At 39.9% G+C, this 20,347-nt stretch overlaps 1 protein-coding gene across 1 annotated transcript in view; it reads left to right on the top strand.

Annotated features, from left to right (window-relative positions):
• Positions 1 to 20,347, top strand: part of LOC117422508 (adhesion G-protein coupled receptor D2) — a 120,047-nt gene that overhangs the window by 76,785 nt on the left and 22,915 nt on the right. Inside the window, exon 21 of the mRNA XM_058987378.1 lies at positions 15,941 to 15,982. Within this exon, the coding sequence (XP_058843361.1) occupies positions 15,941 to 15,982 (42 nt within the window). The remainder of the gene's footprint in view (positions 1 to 15,940; positions 15,983 to 20,347) is intronic.

The raw sequence follows: 20,347 nt of genomic DNA, 5'->3' as shown, positions 1-20,347 counted from the left end.
GAAGAAAAATAGAATATTGGATGTATTGCAAAATATATCAGGAACACACTGGAAGATTCAAGAATATTTAACATAGAGATTTTAAAAGGTTAAGTGTTCGCAACAGTTTAATAGCTAAATCTGAACAGTAGGTGGCAACAATAAGTTTCAACAGGAACTTGATGGCCATTAACACAACAGGAGAACTCGAGGGTGTGTGGACAGGAGGCGTGGACCTTTAGAGGTGAGTGGTGTTCTGTGTTTACTTCAAAAAAAAAAAAAAAAGACTGACTGTTTGGTAAGCAGCTTAGGTGCCTGACTTCTAGTTAGGGAAATTAACTTTGTTAATTTTTAACTTTGTTAAAATTTCAGGTACCGCCCTGGTTAAAACTAGTTACGCCTGTGTGTCAAATACTTCTGTCCGAGAAGACCGTGGAAAAGATCCCAGTGTTTCAGAACCCCACACTGTTACAATATATACATATACATACACACATACAGTGGTGTTCCTGTAACCTAGCAACCATTCATTCTTGTAGTTACCTGGATGTAGTAAAGATGGCGATGCCACAAAAGAAGTGGTGCAGTAGTCATCACATTGTGGCTAAGGGCAGCTCCTTTCCGAGGGAATATTGTGCTGACCAGGTGTCATCATTCCTGAGGTTACCAGGGGATGATGCTCCATTACTTCATGGATGGAAGCTTTGGCTGTTAAAGTTTGCAGTTCCTTCTAGCTGTTCTTTCTATATGTTGTGAGCTGAGGTTGAAAATACAATGCATATAGAACTTTAGCAACAAAACCAACATGTGCTGTGTTTGAGCTGAACATGGAATAGGATATGAATAATGCCATTCAGTGCGCTTACATGAGCATAAGAATTCCGATATTTTTCAGAAAACTAATTCCAATATCAAAAGTCATGTAAACACAGTTTTCGGAAAATGTATCGGAATATTCCGAAAGTCAGTTTTCGGAAAACAGCACCTAGAAATTTCTGATTTAAATTCTGAAAACTAACAAAATGTATATCATGTAAACACACTTTTGGGGAAACATATTCCGATAGCTTACTGCACATGTGCAAACTTTGACCTTCAATCCTGCACGTGGTTTTAGAAAACAGGAAATAATAAGTGCATCCATTTGTCTAGTTAAGGATAAAGTAATACATTTGTTAAAGTCTGTATTTGTTAATAGCCCATACTGAAGCAGCAAATGTTTTCCAGCTTTAAAATGACGTGAGAATTTAAAATAATGTCTGCATAAAAAACTGGTAATATAGAACAGGATGAGCTGTTGGAAAGGCTGATTGAACATTGTGGGGAATCTGAATAGAGGTATAGGATAGTAATCTTTGAATTTAAGACCTGACACTTCGATAAAGCACTTGAGTTATTGGATTGGTCTCCGTTCTATCGCAGAAATGTCCGGTCTTCAAATCGTACTTTGGCTACTACAGTACTTTGCATAAGAAAATATCCTGCGTTTTCCGAAAACTTCAATCCATTTATACAGTTGACTTCTAATTGGATTTTCTGTTGTTAATCATGTAAACACAGAAAAGTGGCGTTTTAAGAAAATCAGTTTTCTGATTCAGTTTTCCGAAAACATTAGTTTTCAGAAAACACTTTGTCATGTAAACCTAAGATTGTCTCATCCAGGGCTGTAATACAACCATGTGCTGCATATACTCAAATATCTAATGTAGCTGTTCTCTTGCAGGATTATTAGTGTTCAGTGGCTGCTTCTAATCAAGTTCAGTGTATTTCTTGTGCAAGTCTTCCTGTGGCATGATATAATAAGCCACTGAACACCTATACATGTATTATAAGTCATTAAATCTAAAAACATAACCCACAAAAAGCTGATATTAAGATATTTAATCTTTTATATAGAACGTTGTGGAATGTTTTGTCAATGACATTCTGAGTACAAGAGCTACACTAAATTATAAAAAAGTTGCTGCTAATAGGTTCAAATGGGGATGTGACATCATTTTTATTTCATGCAACATGTAAATGGGAGAAATCAGGAAACAACTTGTTGACCCTACTTTTAAGTCCAGGCTAAATAGCTTTCTGAACACAGATACTTGTTTTGGTGCAGTGGTTAACACAGGGTCAAACTCCATTTCTGCCCAGCTCCCATCTGGAGCCAGGAAAGCACAAGTTCTAAACTGCGCTGGAGGAGTTCACATAACTGGAAGCTGGACCACAAATCTGGCTTGTAGGAGTCAACAACATTTCTCTTTGAAGGACAGGTCATGGCAGGCTTCCAGGGTATCACTACCAGTCTGCTTGCCAAAAAGTGTCCACTTATTGCAGGCAAGATGGATCGGCCTCGCTGTAGCTGTTTTATCTTGCTCTGATAAAAACGAGCAGATAAGGCATAAATCAGGTGTGCGGGAAAGGATTTCCTCTCGCTGTCCTGAGTTTAATTCTTGAGACTAATTAATCAGAACCGTTTGGCCTATGTTTCACCCTAAAAGGTGCTTGTTAATTTAGACTTGTAGCACACATCCTGCGAAGGTACTGGGAGGGAGACTTCCATTACTGGCAGGTTTTCATGTTTAGAGGACCTGTTTTTTTTACATAATGCACAGAGTAATTAGTAATTAGATTCTTGTCAAGTGAATACGATTATTTACCTTTTAACTTGAAATGAATTTCTGTTTTTGTAACTGTGGAACTGCTTTTTCAGTACAAGCAAGATGCAATCACTTGTGTTAGTTTACTGTTGAGATTCTCAAAAAGTTAATAATTTAATAAACTTGGCAAACGCTTTTTATTCTTGTTGCTTGTAATTTCCAAGGGGGACGGGGATAAGTTATTCTAACTTGATAAATAACATTTACAGATATTACATAGCTTGGCTGTTTAAAAATAATAATAATAATATTAATAATAATAATAATAATAATAATAATAATAATAATAATAATAATAAAAAAGTTTACATTTTAAACAAATTGTTATGTTTAGCAAAACAATGGGGCAATTTCCACAGAGAAGGAAAAATAAGTCTCACCTTTCACACCCTATTTTGGTAGTACAGTACCTTCGGGTTGTGTGTGTTTCCATGTAGTTTTCGTTTAGCCAGATAAATTATCGTTCTAAATACAAATAACATAATTAATATTAAAATACGGGAGGGTAGATTTAAATGTTTCTGAGTTTCCAATTTGGCCTGGAGTGACTTCTGATATCGTACAGCTTTCTTAAACGTGGTTTCCACAAGTTGTAAGTTTCTGTTGAAGCACCGCAAGTGCAGCCTGTCTCACCAAAACATAAAGACTAATAACAACAACAAAAAAAAAACTACGGGAAGCAAAACAAAAAAAGTGAGATAGCGTTACACAAATACAAAAAAAAAAAAAAAAAACACAAAACATTCCATAAGTAAGTACTGTGTACTATCCTTGTATTATTTGCAAAACAGGGTTTGACTGCATATTTATCATAAACCTATTATAATAAGTATTACGGTTCTGTTTTCCTACAGAACCGTAGCTTCAGCAATTCTGATCCTTATAGTCTGCGAATGGAGCTAAAATACCAGCACTTCTGGTTAATGATATAAAAATGATCCAGTCAAAATGTTTAGTACAGTACATTTTTTAAATATAAAAGTGTATCAAAACTAGGCTACCCTCCTACTCGCCCACATTCCCCACTACATAAAGGCCGCCATCTTTTTCTTCTTCTTGCTCAGTGAATTGGGCTCGAGCGTGATGCTGTCTGTAACTCACAGCAATAACTTTCTTTACCCTTGGTACTGGTACCAACGATAGATGCTGCACGGCTAGTGTACAATGTATTGCATCTTATTTATTGCAAAGTGTTTTTTTTGTAGTCGTAGTAGATTCAGTATTATTTATAACCTTGCTATAAAAACAACTTAACTATAATGCACTTTTTATGAGTCAAATGGCAATACAGTAGTCTCCGTGTTTAGGAACACCTCTTAAGAGAACACTTCGCCTAAGGGAACACCCTTGTGGTGAAACTGATTTTTCCCATTGTAAATGCTCCGGCTAAAGGAACAGGAACTAAATTCGCTTAAAACAGAACACCACCTTGACACCGATAGCGACGGTGTCACAGCCGATACAGTACTGTTTTGTGATCTGATAACTTATCATCAAACTTATATTAAAATGGTTTGTTCAGTCTTTTTAAAAGCGACTTGTCATCGCGAGAGTGTCTTGAGGCACACTGATTTATTAAATCTTTTCAGAACCGGCGTCATATCATTGACTCATTTTGTATTCAATTTCCACGTGTGCACCTCATCGCTACAACATGGTACGCAAACAAACAGCAAAATGCGCCGCTGTTTGTCTTGCTACAAAAACTTGGAAATTGTTTGAGCTCTTAAAAAAAATAAATCCTGAAATCAGACACACGTTGAATAAATGGTGTTACTTAAAACAGATCTCAGTCTAATAGATTGCTTGGCACAGCCTTCAGTTATAGCAGAAAGTTGTGCAAGGTTACATCACAAACGGGATTTTCACTCCAGAAGTCTCATAATGCACGACTTCCGGACATGTTTCCACTTGGTCAGTTGTATGGCATTTTAGCGTGAGAAGGCGATTTACCCACCCTTTAGTGTCGTACAGTGTTTTAGATGCGACCTTTCTAGTGCAGAGGTCGGCAAGTGGCGGCCCGCGGGGCAATGGGGTACCATTTGAGGTTTGGTGGCGGCCCTTCTGAGTTTCTTTATCAATGTATTACATTTAAAAAAATTTAAAAAAACATTAATTCGATCCGTCGCCTCGGCACTTGCGCAGCCAGCTTCTGTGCTGTTGTTGCTGGAGTGATTTTCTCACACAACACGCCGTCTGTCAATGGTTGCTAGGCAACAGTTCCAAGGCACAGAGCCAACGTCGCGTGGAAGTAGGTAATCAATGCTTATGCAGACGTATGCACTGTAGTGCTGAGCCAGCGGAACGACAGAGGTGAAGCTGGCCAGATTAAATAAATTGTTTGTTAAGAGAAATGTTTTTTTTTTTCCTTGCTGGGAGCAAAATGTACAATTTAATAACCACATGCAATGTTAAATGGAAATAGATTAAACCTGCATTTGTGTGTTATGGCTGCTTTTGGTGGGAATCCACGTACCTTCAAAATACTATTTGCGCACTTATTTTTTTGTTGGAGTTTTTTTTTTTCTTTGAGAAAGACAGAAGTAATAGGCAGCTAGTAAATGTAAATTAAACCCATTTAAATAGTTATTTATCTTTGCTGTTGCACAGATTAGTGTTAAGCTCTGTTTGAATTATGTGTGGTTTTACACTGTGAATTCTGTGTGGTTTAATATTGTTGACTGAAAAGACGATAACAGCGGTATTGTGGTAATATATTAGTTCAAATATTTCCTTTTTTAAAAAAAAAAAAATACAGTATAATTGTACTCCATGCTTTGCCCAGTGTGTTTCTGTAAGTTCGTTGGTATTGTGTAGATATTACAAATACAACCTGTTAATTGAGTTTAAAAATGTTCAGTTTTGTGGGCCTCGTTACGTTGAGGTTGGGGAGGTATTATTGGAGGCTAATGGCTTTTCAAAAATGTAACGCCTTAAATCTGGCACTCAAAATCAGAAAGGGAAAAGGCAGTTTCTTCAGTATTTTTTAACTCCACAAATCAAGGCAAAAATGCCGTCCTTTTACCAGGAGAATTTAACAGCAGGTCTAACAGCCTGGACAAAGAGGCAGCTTTATCTCTCTGTTGGAATCTGAAAGTTAGGCAAAGTGCCAGTCCATCTCCAAAATGTTACGAGTGACTTGTGTTACTGAAACGACCGAGGTGTGTGTGTGTGTGTATATATATATATATATATACTGTGTTACTGCGTCTTGTAAAGCGCTTTGTGATGGTGGTCCACAATGAAAGGCGCTATATAAAATAAAGATTGATTGAAAGAAAATAAGATTTTGAGAGCCAAAATATCATCAAATGTTGTCTAACAAGGGAGAGAGACTCAGAGACACAGAAAAGCTGCAGTTAAGCGCTAATGCACTATTTACAAACATAGAAACAAACACTAATAAAAACACATCAACAAAATAAAAAGCACAAGGGCCAAAACAAAAGGTCTATACAAAAACTTACAATACAGGACGAGACAGCACGGAACACAAAACACACACCATGGATCTCCGCACCAATATTAACTCTTCTAATTCTTACTAACACCCTCTAAATACACCTGTGGTAGTCATTTAATTAGTTATTCAACTGACAGCTCCAGCCACATCCCCACATGTTTTTGCAGGGAGGATTTTAACCCCCTCCCTGCCACCCAATACTCACCACACAAACATGCACTGGCAGGGTTTTCACACTGCCACACAAGCGTAGCCCTTTCAGCGCCATGCTATTAGAATATTCATAGAAGTGTCACATTCGTCTGTCACCTTCAGAGGGCTGTTTTCAAAAATAGTCATGAACCCAACTAACAGTATAACAGCATTGTATTATTACATAAACTTCATTCAGCTGCAGTGACGTTCTTCACTTGACGAATTCTCGAGTGGTTTCTGAGTAACTCTAGTCGTGAGAGATTTATTGAAGGTTAAACAAACCTGATGGTGAATGTACATGCTGAGATTAATAAACAACACAGAACTGTTCAATGATATCATGATTTGTGTATTCGTTTGTTAGAATAACTAGGTAATTGCTATAACAGCACACATTTAGGGTTCTGATGTAAATCTGCAGAAGAAAACAACCATACATTTTAGTTTTTGCCTATTTTTACGCAGGCTATTGTAAATCGCTAGGGGGTGTATGAGGGTCATATATTTTAATTGTGAGGCTACAGCTATGGCCAAAAGTGTTGCATCACCCTATAGAATTAACTAATTCTGCTTCATAAGGTCAAATAAAACCTACTGAATAATGTTACGGTAACATATTGAATTACCTACCGCTTTGTAATGTTCCATATACTTAATGAAAAATTGATAATTGAAAAATGTGACAATTCAAAATCTAACATGAAATACTGTACTACTTATGGCTTCCATTAAACTTTTGCAATATCATTTTGTAGTTTCTTTGATTACATAATGTTAAATAAAATATCTAAATGATGTTCATATAGTTATTTAAAATTTTAATTGTGTCAATCCTAAAATTCTAGCGATGCAAAACTTTTGGCCATAGCTGTATATAATGGAACATGAGATTAATGTTTACAGTATATATAAATCATTAGAGAATGTATGATTCAAATAGGTTTACTGTATTTTAACCAAGCTGAACCTATATCTTCTTCCAGGTTTTCTTAACATGGAAAACAAACTAGGGAGTTTACAGGACAAACCCTGTCCCTGTGCGCTCGCTGGATTATGAGGGGGGCCCTTTTCAAAGGACTTGTCCCGGGCCCCCAAATTCCTGGCTCTGGCCCTGCTGCACTTCTACTAAAAAATGAATATACAATACAAAGGCCTGTAAGAAATGCTTTTGGAACTGTACACCTGTACGGTATTAACAGAAGGCTGAAACTCCTGGTGAAAAGCTTTCCTGCTAAATATTAACAGGACATCAACAACACTTTAAAAGAAATTATAAATACAAAAAATATTTTATTGATAACCTTGGCAGGACCCAGAGTAGCTTACCTTGTAAAGGTTGTTTACATGTGTAGTGTTATGAGTCACTGCTAGGGCTGTCACCTCCAAACTAGAGAGTGACACGGGAATTAAACTTCAGTCCTGTCCTGTCAAAAATTTTCCTGTCCCATCCCATCCCATGAAACAGTAATCATTTCCAATCCTGTCCAAATTTTTCCCATCCCATCCCGTAACTTTTTTTTTTAAGTTCCCGTCCCATCCTGTCCTGTCAAAAAAAATCCTGTCCCATCCCATCCCATGATAAACAAAGATCAACTATTATTTGGATGTACAGGCATTAAACTCTACCGGTATATTAGTAGTAATTTGTTTTTAGTTTTTGTTTTTTTCAGAAAAAAATACAGTGCAAGCACAGGGTCTTTATAACCACAATGTGCAAGATAATGATAATATATCAGTTTCTAAATCGTTTACTAAGCAACCCGGCTCAGAGATTTTAGTATGTCAATGCCACAGTAACCTGTCAGTGAAATACAGTATTATGAACCATTAATTCATTTAAAAAAAAAAACAAAAAAAAAACACATGGTATTGAAATAATATTTCGTAAACGTTCAGGGAGTATCCATCATGTATTTATTTATTAAAAATCGTAGTATTATACATACCCCTTCAACGTAGTGCCGAAGCAGTACCTCCAAAAAATAGTAGCTACTACGGCCAAATCATAGCCTTTGACATCTCTGCATTATGATTTGCACATCCTTAATATACTGCACATATTTATATAGAGAGAGAGATATGTTAAATACATGCCAGTAGCAATCCATAGCATTCGGTTATTCTGCTAGTATCAGTAATTCATGAATCAATATTGTTAACTAAAGGACTGACATAACTATACAATTACGGGTAATCTGAAATATTTTAATGGTTTTTATTAACCATTCCGTGTTGCCAAGACGCTGATTTTCCGCGGACATCTGCTGTCCCACTGGTCCGTCCGCATTGGTGTTGTCGGAGTCTCTCTCCCAGTTTGAACCTTCTGACTCAGAGGCATACGGCTTGAATTGATACGCGAGACAATCCCTGTTTTCTCTGTCTACATCATATCCATCACTACATAATTCACGTTCATAAGAGGTGTCTGAAACTGATAAAATGAGGCTACTCTCACTTTCACTGTCACTGTCATCCATACTGGCAGATAGAAGGAGCCTGAGGTTACAGCCTCCTGGCCCCACACCAGGAAATGGAGATCGCCCTCAATGTTTTTTCGGGTATTATTTGATTCATTGTAGCACGATTAAACATAATTTGGTTAAATTAGTGTGATTATATGTTCAGTGAGACCTGTTAATATTATTTCGTATGTTTATGGTAACTGTCAAGTTCTATGTCATAGGTTCTTTTATGACTATAAAGAGCAAAAATAAAAAACCCGGTCCCGCCTGTTCCTGTGAGCTTCATTCCTGTACCATCCCATCCCGCAAAGTTGAACACAATTTTTTTCCCGTACGGTGGGAATCCGGTAGGTCCTGCGGGAGTCCTGTCTTCATGTCACTCTCTACTCCAAACCTCCCACCTCACTAACAAAGAGTCACTGCTAGGGCTGCCACCTCCAAACCCCCCCCCACCCCACCTCACCAACAAAGAGTCACTGCTAGAGCTGCCACCTCCAAACCCCCCCCCACCTCACCAACAAAGAGTCACTGCTAGAGCTGCCACTTCCAAACCCCACCCACCTCACCAACAAAGAGTCACTGCTAGAGCTGTCACCTCCAAACCCCCCCCACCTCACCAACAAAGAGTCACTGCTAGAGCTGCCACCTCCAAACCCCACCCACCTCACCAACAAAGAGTCACTGCTAGAGCTGTCACCTCCAACCCCCCCCACCTCACCAACAAAGAGTCACTGCTAGAGCTGTCACCTCCAACCCTCCCCACCTCACCAACAAAGAGTCACTGCTAGAGCTGTCACCTCCAACCCCCCCCACCTCACCAACAAAGAGTCACTGCTAGAGCTGTCACCTCCAACCCCCCCCACCTCACCAACAAAGAGTCACTGCTAGAGCTGTCACCTCCAAACCCCCCACCTCAACAACAAAGAGTCACTGCTAGAGCTGCCACCTCCAACCCCCCCCACCTCACCAACAAAGAGTCACTGCTAGAGCTGCCACCTCCAAACCCCACCCACCTCACCAACAAAGAGTCACTCCTAGAGCTGTCACCCCCAACCCTCCCCACCTCACCAACAAAGAGTCACTGCTAGAGCTGTCACCTCCAGCCCCCCCCACCTCACCAACAAAGAGTCACTGCTAGAGCTGTCACCTCCAAACACCCCACCTCACCAACAAAGAGTCACTGCTAGAGCTGCCGCCTCCAAACCCCCCACATCACCAACAAAGAGTCACTGCTAGAGCTGTCACCTCCAACCCCCCCCACCTCACCAACAAAGAGTCACTGCTAGGGCTGTCACCTCCAAACCCCCCACATCACCAACAAAGAGTCACTGCTAGAGCTGTCACCTCCAACCCCCCCACCTCACCTCACCAACAAAGAGTCACTGCTAGAGCTGCCACCTCCAACCCTCCCCCCACCTCACCAACAAAGAGTCACTGCTAGAGCTGCCACCTCCAACCCCCCCCCCCCACCTCACCAACAAAGAGTCACTGCTAGAGCTGTCACCTCCAACCCCTCCCCACCTCACCAACAAAGAGTCACTGCTAGGGCTGTCACCTCCAACCCCCCCCCCACCTCACCAACAAAGAGTCACTGCTAGGGCTGTCACCTCCAACCCCCCCCCACCTCACCAACAAAGAGTCACTGCTAGAGCTGTCACCTCCAACCCCCCCCACCTCACCAACAAAGAGTCACTGCTAGGGCTGTCACCTCCAAACCCCCCACATCACCAACAAAGAGTCACTGCTAGAGCTGTCACCTCCAACCCCCCCCACCTCACCAACAAAGAGTCACTGCTAGGGCTGTCACCTCCAACCCCCCCCCCCACCTCACCAACAAAGAGTCACTGCTAGAGCTGCCACCTCCAACCCCCCCCCCCCCCCCACCTCACCAACAAAGAGTCACTGCTAGAGCTGTCACCTCCAACCCCCCCCACCTCACCAACAAAGAGTCACTGCTAGGGCTGTCACCTCCAACCCCCCCCACCTCACCAACAAAGAGTCACTGCTAGAGCTGCCACCTCCAAACCCCACCCACCTCACCAACAAAGAGTCACTGCTAGAGCTGTCACCCCCAACCCTCCCCACCTCACCAACAAAGAGTCACTGCTAGAGCTGTCACCTCCAAAACCCCCCACCTCACCAACAAAGGGTCCTATAGTGCTGACTATAGTTAATTATTACTTAACAAAAAGCACACTCTGTATGTAGGGAGGACACATGGCAGCGACACAGTGAAGCAGTGATACATGCCGATGACCAGCATCCGCTGTCGCATATAGGTTAAATTAGGTAGCTATACATACTGCTATAAGCTTTATATGCATAACTGTATGCATCCCGGTATGATCACTGTGCTTAACTGTCCCTAGTAAAAAACCCCGGCAAACCCCAATACAAAACCATCCAGGAGGCAAGCCTGCTCATTGCCGTTTTGTTTTATTTATGTCCCCCTGTGAGAGGGTGTGTGGGTGGTTCACTGATACACAGGAGTCTGAACAGTGTCTTTGAAATGCTTTTTTGGGTTACAGGTGCTGATAACAGGGTACCAGCAATGGTAATCCTGGAGGCCGTCAGGGTTACTACCAGCAATGGTTGCTTAGCTGTCTAATCTGGCCACTTCCTACTCAATACCCCTAATACTCCGACTCACTCTTCCCAATTGCACACTTCTTTAAGTTAGCAGTGAGCCCAGCCTCCCGCAAGTATTGCAGTACTGCCGCTACCTTCTGTAGATGGCTAGGCCAATCCTCGCTGTGAATGACCACATCATCAATGTAAGCAGTGGCATACAACAGTTCATCTACCCAGCACGGGATAACCATCGAACATTGATTTTTCATTGACTTTCCTAAAGTCAATTGTGAACAGGATGACTGATGGTGATGTCAGGCCAGGAAATTAAACCACAAGGCAACTGCAGGGTGAAACTGAGACGCTACGGCGCTCAGCTTTTTATTAAACAAAAGATTTTAAACAAAAGACTTTCACAAAACAAAACTGCACGTTGGCCAAAATAAATAGACAAACAAAACAGACACGAAACAACAAGTATCGTGCTGGTCTTCCAGCACACGTAGCAATTGTTATTACTGTTTTTCTATCTTCTCTCTCTACTCCCGTTTTCCACTCGCCGAACACCCCCCCACCTGTGCAGCCAAACTGCCGGTCTTTTATATTATGGCCGAGGGGTTAACTAGCTATTAATTATCTTATTACCCCTCAGCCATAGTCTTTCATAATTTGCGTGACTGTCTGCCAGTTAAACAATCAGTAGCTGACAGTCACGCATTCTCACGAGGTATTTAAAATACACAAAACAATAACAAATAATGATGGACGGCACCTCGCCACATCAATACAAAACCATCCACTAAAACAAGTGTACTATTCCAGTCATCCTGGGACTTTTCTGTTACCCCCAACTTAAGCATTTTGTCAATCTCCATTTTCACTATCTTTTACATTAAGGTATACGGAACAGCCTCTGGTGAACTCGCGCTCCCGGCTCAAAGTCAATGTGATGGTGGCCTTCTCGAGTCTGCCCCGGGACCGGTGAAAAATTGTCTGGAAAAGCCACTGCCAGGTCTTGAGCCTGACGTTTCTGTTTTGGTGTCAGATTGTCTCCAATCTGTACCGACCCTGTTCTCACAGAAAGATCAGGTCCCAAGTCTGTGATGTCATCAGACCGCGCCGCTAACAAAACCTCCCGTTGCAATCAGGGTTTCAGGAGGTTTACATGATGAATCTGTTTTCTTCTCTACCATCCTAAAGTACTTTTATCTCCCGGCTGAAATGTGCAAAATCGGGCCCCTCAGTTAAACTGGGTCTCCTGCCTGTGTTGTGCCTGCTGCAAGTTGTCATGTGCCTGTCGATCAATAGACTCCAGACACTTGCGCAGGTCCAACACATACCGGACCGAATTGGTCAAATTGTCCTGCTGTTCCTCCCACATCTCTGACCAGATCGAGCACATCCCGGGGTCTCTGCCCATACAGCAGCTCGAATGTAGGCAACCCAGTGGAAGCCTGGAACCCAGAGGCGAGGTCCCGGAGCCAGGCATTCCAGAAACCGGTCCACCACAATGACCTCCAACATCCGTTCCTTGGTAGTTGCATCCTGGTTCAGCCAGCCCACTGCGTAGTCCCAGAGTCGATGAGCAATCACCCGGGGATGTTCATTGTTGGCAAAGACTTCCTCCTGGAATTTCTTCCTGTAGCCCTCCGGCGTGGGCCCCATCCCATTCAGGATAGCTGCCTTGAGAGTGGGGAAGTCCATCATGGCTGCAGGGGACAGGGTTCTTGCTGCAGCCTGTGTCTCCCCTGTTAACTGTGGCAGGAGGTAGCTAGCCCACTGTGCCTGGGGCCATGGGCCCAAGATAGCCTGAACACCAGTGTTTACTTTGCATATTTTCCACACCTGGCCGGGCAGGGCCTAAGAGTCTTAAGTAGCTTTGTGACAAAATGTTGCTACATGAACTGTTCAATAGAATAAGCTTCTATTGATCCAGAGCTATTGTTAGCTTCATACTCAATAAATCATATTATTGTGTACTTCATTGGTCATCATGCACTGTTTGAAAGACAGTTCAGTCAGTCCTAGCCACAGAACAAAGGGACAAATTATCTCAATTAAACACAACCTTTTAACACAATTTTGTTTTATTTCACGAGTGTTCAAACTACACACAGATGTGTGTACTGACAAGAATGCTGTCTCATTGATTAAGTGTTCTGAATATGGAAGATCTTGCAATGACTTTATTTGCCATCAAAGTGCAATAAATTGGGAACTGAAAGGGCCTCTATGACATTCTTATTTTTACAAATACTGTATGTAATGTAAAAATGACAATAGTTGGGTTCCATGTTAATTTCTATAATTGAACAGCATTTGTACAGGTTTTTTTTTTTTTTATAAAAAGTCTGTCAGTGAGGGTATGCATTTATGCCCAGTTATTGGCTGTTGTCAAGTGTCAATCAAATAAATCCTGACCTGTTCTGATGAGCTTTCTTTTTTAAATTGAAACAAACTGACAATCGCATCAGGAACCTGTAATGGTACATATACAGTGGCTCTCAAAAGTATTCACCCCTCTTGACTTTTCCACAATTTATTGTGTTACAACATGGAATCAAAATGGATTTAATTAGGAGTTTTTGCCACTGATCAACACAAAAAAGTCCATAATGTCAAAGTGAAAAATAAAATCTACAAATTGTTCTAAATTAATTACAAATACAAAACAGAAAATAATTGATTGCATAAGTATTCACCCCCTTGAGTCAATATTTGGTAGAGGTACCTTTGGCAGCAATTACAGCCATGAGTCTATTTGGATAAGTCTCTACCAGCTTTGCACATCTGGACACTGCAATTTTTGCCCATTCTTCTTTGCAAAATTGCTCAAGCTCCGTCAAGTTGGATGGGAACCTTTGGTGAACAGCAATTTTCAACTCTTTGCAAATATTCTCAGTTGGATTGCGGTCCAGGCTTTGACTGGGCCACTCCAGGACATTGACCTTTTTGTTTTTAAGCCACTCCAGTGTGGCTTTGGCTGTATGTTTGGGGTCATTGTCCTGCTGGAAGATGAATCTTCTCCCAAGTCCCAGGTCTCTTGCAGACTTCAGCAGGTTTTCCTCCAGGATTTCTCTGTACTTTGCTGCATCCATTTTGCCCTCTATCTTCACAAGCTTTCCAGGCCCTGACGCAGAGAAGCATCCCCATAGCATGATGCTGCCATCACCATGCTTCACAGTAGGGATGGTGTTCTCAGGATGATGTGCGGTGTTAGGCCTGCGCCAAACATAGCGCTTAGCGTTGAGGCCAAAAAGCTTTTGGTCTCATCAGACCATAGAATCTTCTTCCACTTGGTCTCAGTGTCTCACACATGTCTTCTGGCAAACTCTAGCCGAGATTTGATGCGAGTTGTTTTCAACAATGGCTTTCTTTTTGCCACTCTCCCATAAAGGTTAGTTTTGTGAAGCACCTGGGCTATTGTTGCCGTACGCACAGTGTCTCCCAGCTCAGCCGTGGAAGACTGTAACTCCTTTAGAGTTGCCATAGGCCTCTTGGTGGCCTCCCTGACTAGTGCCCTTCTCGCCCGGATACTCCGTTTTTGAGGACGGCCTGTTCTAGACAGATTCACAGTTGTGCCATATTCTCTCAATTTCTTAATAATGGACTTTACTGTGCTCTCGGGGATATTCAATGCCCTGGAAATGTTCTCATATCCTACCCCTGATTGGTGCTTTTGAAGAACCTTATTCCGGATTTGCTTTGAATGTTCCTTCGTCTTCATGATGTAGTTTTTGTTAGGAAATCTACTAACCAACTGTGGAACCTCCCAGAGACAAGTGTATTTAACCTGAAATCATGTGAAACACCTTAATTGCACACAGGTGGACTCCATTCAACTAATTATATGACTTCTAAAGAAGTTTGCACCAGAGCTTATTTAGGTGTGTCATAGCAAAGGGGGTGAATACTTATGCAATCAATTATTTTCTGTTTTATATTTGTAATTAATTTAGAACAATTTGTAGATTTTATTTTTCACTTTGACATTATGGACTTTTGTTGTGTTGATCAGTGGCAAAAACTCCTAATCCATTTTGATTACATGTTGTAATGCAATAAAATGTGGAAAAGTCCAAGAGGGACTGGATTTTACTGCGGATAAAAGTGAAGAAAAGACCAGATTTCACGGGGGAGACCAGATTTCACGGTCCGTGACGCATTGTTCACGGCCATGAATTTGGTAGGGTCCTACTTATAATCTATATTGACCTGCTCCTTGACAAAGTCTGATTTATCAAACACAGGCATATATAGGAGGCGCCTATACATTCACACTTACATGTATCACAGTTTACCCTGCCATCCACTTCAATAAGACCTGTCTACACAATCTGATTTAGCATTGCCGTGGTGTGGGGCATGTTCTCCTGGTATACCCTGTGTCCCTTGATTATACTGGAAGGCTGAACTAATGTGTTAGTTTATTTAATCGTTGCAGCTCAAGTACACCCAACAATGCTGCACTTGTACCCTGAATCCGTTGGCAGCTTTTAAGAATGCATCTCCACCATGCCACAACTGTGCATGAATGGTTTGAGGAGACTTCTACCATCTTCCATGGCCACCATTTTTTTTTTCTACAGCCGTAATTCAATCACCTTTTCCCTCTTTTTCAGGGTCTTTACATATTCCTGGTTTATGCCGTGTACAACAGTGAGGTGAGTATTACAACACCTTGATGTATCACATAGAGGCGTTGTCCCGTTTTATAATCTACTGGTGTGTAGTGGCAGTATTTATAAAAAAAACATGGTGGCATATCATTTTAACCACTACCTTTAGCTCATATTTTACCCTGAATTGAATTTTCTTCATTTGTATTTCTTGCCTCACCTAGTGGTTGCCTGATTACCTACTTAACAAACATTATTATTATTTATTTCTTAGCAGACGCCCTTATCCAGGGCGACTTACAATTGTTACAAGATATCACATTATACATTATTTCACATTATACAGATTTCACATTATTTTTACATACAATTACCCATTTATACAATTGGGTTTTTACTGGAGCAATCTAGGTAAAGTACCTTGCTCAAGGGTACAACAGCAGTGTCCCCCCACTGGGGATTAAACCCACAACCCTCCGGTCAAGAGTCCAGAGCCCTAACCACTACTCCACACTGCTATATAATATTGCTGAAAAAGTTCAAATTGGTTAGCTGAAACTTAACAGAGGACTATGCTTTATAACTGCCTTAAGCGACTAAGAACAAGTTGTGTTGTAAATGCCTTCATTGAAAGTATTTATTGCTAACAGAATCATGTCATATTTTGCACTTTCATTAACTAAATAGGTCTGAAATATGCAGTTGAAAGAAACATATGTTATAGCTACAGTAGGGCTTTCCCATTTAAAAAAGAAAAAAAACTACTACAAAAAACCCAACAAAAATCTAAGGGCCAAATATTCAAACACCTTGTGTGTCGCAAGGGGAGTGGTAGAGATTTTTTTTCCGCAAGTCCTTTTTGTGAAAAAAGTTGTGCTTTTGAGTGAGATTCAAAATAGCTGCGTTGGAAAAAATTGGTTTGCGAGTTGCAAGTGCTTTTGCCTGAAATTTGGGGGAGGTGTCATGAATAATCCCGCAAGTTCACCACTACAAGCTAAATTCAAAAGTTAATTTGCTCACAAATCACTATGTTGCATGGAAATCACTTAAGACTGGTTACACTCCTCTTAATTATTTTGCAGGAAGTATTTCAGGACAATCTCTGTTTCTAGTTAAAGTGAACATGGCTTTCAGACAGCTATATTTGCAAATGCTAGAAGAGCAACAGAAAAAGAGGACATACAGTGTGGGCAGAATATACAGACAACGTATAACATGCCTTGACTTGTCTACTGAAGAAGTCCTTAGTCGAGTTATACTTTGATTAAACATAATAACATTTTGGTTTATTTCCAACTCAAACATTTCATTTATTTGTGGTTTATTTTAAACAATACTAATTACCAGTGCTTAATTTGTACAGAAAAAGGTGCCGGGGCGCAAGCAATGACAATAATACCGGTCTAAAGAAGAGCACATTCAAAATCATAACAAGGTTATTTGAAAGAGTATTGTACGTACTACTGTTAGATTTTCTAAGCACGTATTCTACATCATATATGCAAAGCATTAGTATGTGCAGAAAAATAAATTAAAGGCAAATGCAGGAAAAAAAAAAAAAAAAAATATATATATATATATATATATATATATATATATATATATATATATATATATATATATATATATATATGCGCCTGTATGCATAGGCACGTAATCTGTAGGGCAGAGGGGGCAGTGCCACCCCCTCTTTGGTGGGGGACGGGGATAACTATGTATTTTGCTCTCTGTATATACACTGTTATTCTATGTTTTGTTATGGTTTGGCATTTAAACGGTTTAAAACAAAATAAAAAGTGGAAAGGCATTCAGATGACTTCAGAAGGCCGACATTAATTTAAAAAAAACAAACAAAAAACGATACACGCATCCTACACAAACATTGGTTTGACCCATGGTCCGCGCTGTAGCTAACATTATCAATGCTGTGATTGCAACAGAACCTGTATTTTGGGGAGATTGCAAAAAATAAATAAATAAATAAATAAATACATTTCTGTTTAGGCTAGATAGTTGTTAGCTTGGTTTGTTTTTATTCTCTATTAATTAAATTATATTTATTGAAAAAAAGGAAAGAGAGAACCAGACCGTTATTTTCGTTTTTATATTTTTTTGAATAGGGGAAGTTAGCAGGGCAGTGTTCCTGCGTGGGGGTAGGGGTACAGACAGGCATGAATGCGTTTGTTCAACACTAATCCTAAAGTGCAGCTGGGCAATGTCCCTCCTTCCTGACTTGTTTCTATCATTCAGTACGTTTACATGAAAAGCGTTTTCTAAAAACTAATGTTTTCAGAAAACTGAAGCAGAAAACGGATTTTCTTAAAACGTCACTTTTCTGTGTTTACATGATTAACGATAGAAAATCTAATTATAATTCAACTGTATAAATGGATTGAAGTTTTCGGAAAACGCAGGATATTTTCTTATGCAAAGTACTGTAGTAGCCGAAGTACGATTTGAAGACCGGACATTTCTGCGATAGAACGGAGACCAAGCCAATAACTCAAGTGCTTTATCGAAGTGTCAGGTCTTAAATTCAAAGATTACTATCCTATACCTCTATTCAGATTCCCCACAATGTTCAATCAGCCTTTCCAACAGCTCATTCTGTTCTATATTACCAGTTTCTTATGCAGACATTATTTTAAATTCTCACGTCATTTTAAAACTGGAAAACATTTGCTGCTTCAGTATGGGCTATTAACAAATACAGACTTTAACAAATGTATTACTTTATCCCTAACTAGACAAATGGATGGATGCAGACTGACTACAGATTATTATTATTTTCTGTTTTCTAAAACCACATGCAGGAGAAAAGGGTCAAAGTGTGCACATGCACAGTATGCTATTTCAATATTTAATCGGACATTTCAAGGTGCTGTTTCCCGAAAACTGACTTTTGGAATATTACGATACATTTTCTGAAAACTATGTTTACATGACTTGATATCGGAATTAGTTTTCTGAAAAATACCTGAATTTTTTTGCTCATGTAAACGCACTGATTGATTCGCTCTGAATACTTTAAACCTACCCAACTCAGTGGCAGCACATTCCTACATTTCTGTTGGAGATTCCACTTGTGAGATTTAAAACAAGATTGCAATTAGGAATGGAGGCTTGTTCACAGGATTTAAAGCTGTATTAGTTAAGATATGGAGGATTTAAAATAGAATTGCAAATTGTGGTGAAATGTAAAAAAGGAATTTGTTGTGGAAGACAGCAAAGGAAAGATGGTACAGCTTGGTGTGCAAGTACTGTCGAGTTGCGTACTACTATACATATTGACAGAACAAAACACCCAAGCATTGTGGAAAGTAACTGAAAACAATCATTTCATACAGTATGTAAAAAGCGAAAGCCCTAAAAAAATGATTTACATAAAACTCAAATAGCTAAAAATCAGCTCTGAAAAATGGAATTAATAAAAAACGAAAAAATAGAAGCCCTAGTTATAACACACATGCATTTTAATTTAAGAACATGTTATCTGGTACTACTTCAGGTTAAACAAAGCTCTCAGTTTCTATGCCTTATTCTCAGGTTACTGAGACGTTTGACCTCAGCAGTATCTTCTGGGTCATGTTATATAGGGGAAGCAGCTGGCTGGTTTATGACAGGAAAGAAGCCATTGAAGGGGTGGGGACAATTTCACCCTCCAGGTAAAATGGCCAAGAAAATGAAAATTGGAAAAAGAAAATGATGCTTTGGAGAAAAATATCAATGTGGACTTTTCTGTTAAAGGCAATACATTCCCTAGTTATTAATAGTACTACTGTCAGGTGTATTGGCACTGAATTATCAAAAGAGAAATAAACAACCTTTCTTAAACTTGCTTAAAATGCCTTTAACGAAAAACATTAAAAGAAAGGAGGTTTTCTCCTTTGACTATTTCACTCTTTGGTAATTGAATAATTTACACTTTGGTGAGATCGCTTTGAAAATCAGCCCCAAAGCTTTCTGCAATAATTGCCAATAATAATAATACGATTAATAATAATAATAATAATAATAATAATAATAATAATCATAGCAATCACAATAACATCGCAATAATGAAAATCAGAAGTTTATTTAGTAACAATAATTTTATTTCAGTTGTGTTCTCAAACATGTTTTCTGTATGTGTAACATGTAACAGTCGGGTGTTGAACATGTTAAGGTTCTTTTGAACAGAGCACCCAGTACCATGGTTAAACAACAGCAGCAGCTGAAAAGGCTTAATATCCAAGGAGATTCCTTTAATCCATTGTGCTAGTCAGGGTATCATAACCCACTCGTTTGGAAAGTGTCATCTTAGCTGTTCAATGTCATATGACTTTAACCTTTTGGGTAGATACTATTTATGTTTTTAGTTTTTTTAACAGCCAAACTCATTGCACTGAGCCTGAGTTGAGCCCAGGCCTC

Source organism: Acipenser ruthenus, chromosome 15, assembly GCF_902713425.1.
Source record: "Acipenser ruthenus chromosome 15, fAciRut3.2 maternal haplotype, whole genome shotgun sequence".
Classification (NCBI taxonomy): domain Eukaryota; kingdom Metazoa; phylum Chordata; class Actinopteri; order Acipenseriformes; family Acipenseridae; genus Acipenser; species Acipenser ruthenus.
Note: the sequence above shows the minus strand (reverse complement) of the source record. Positions and strands in the feature narration are given on the sequence as shown.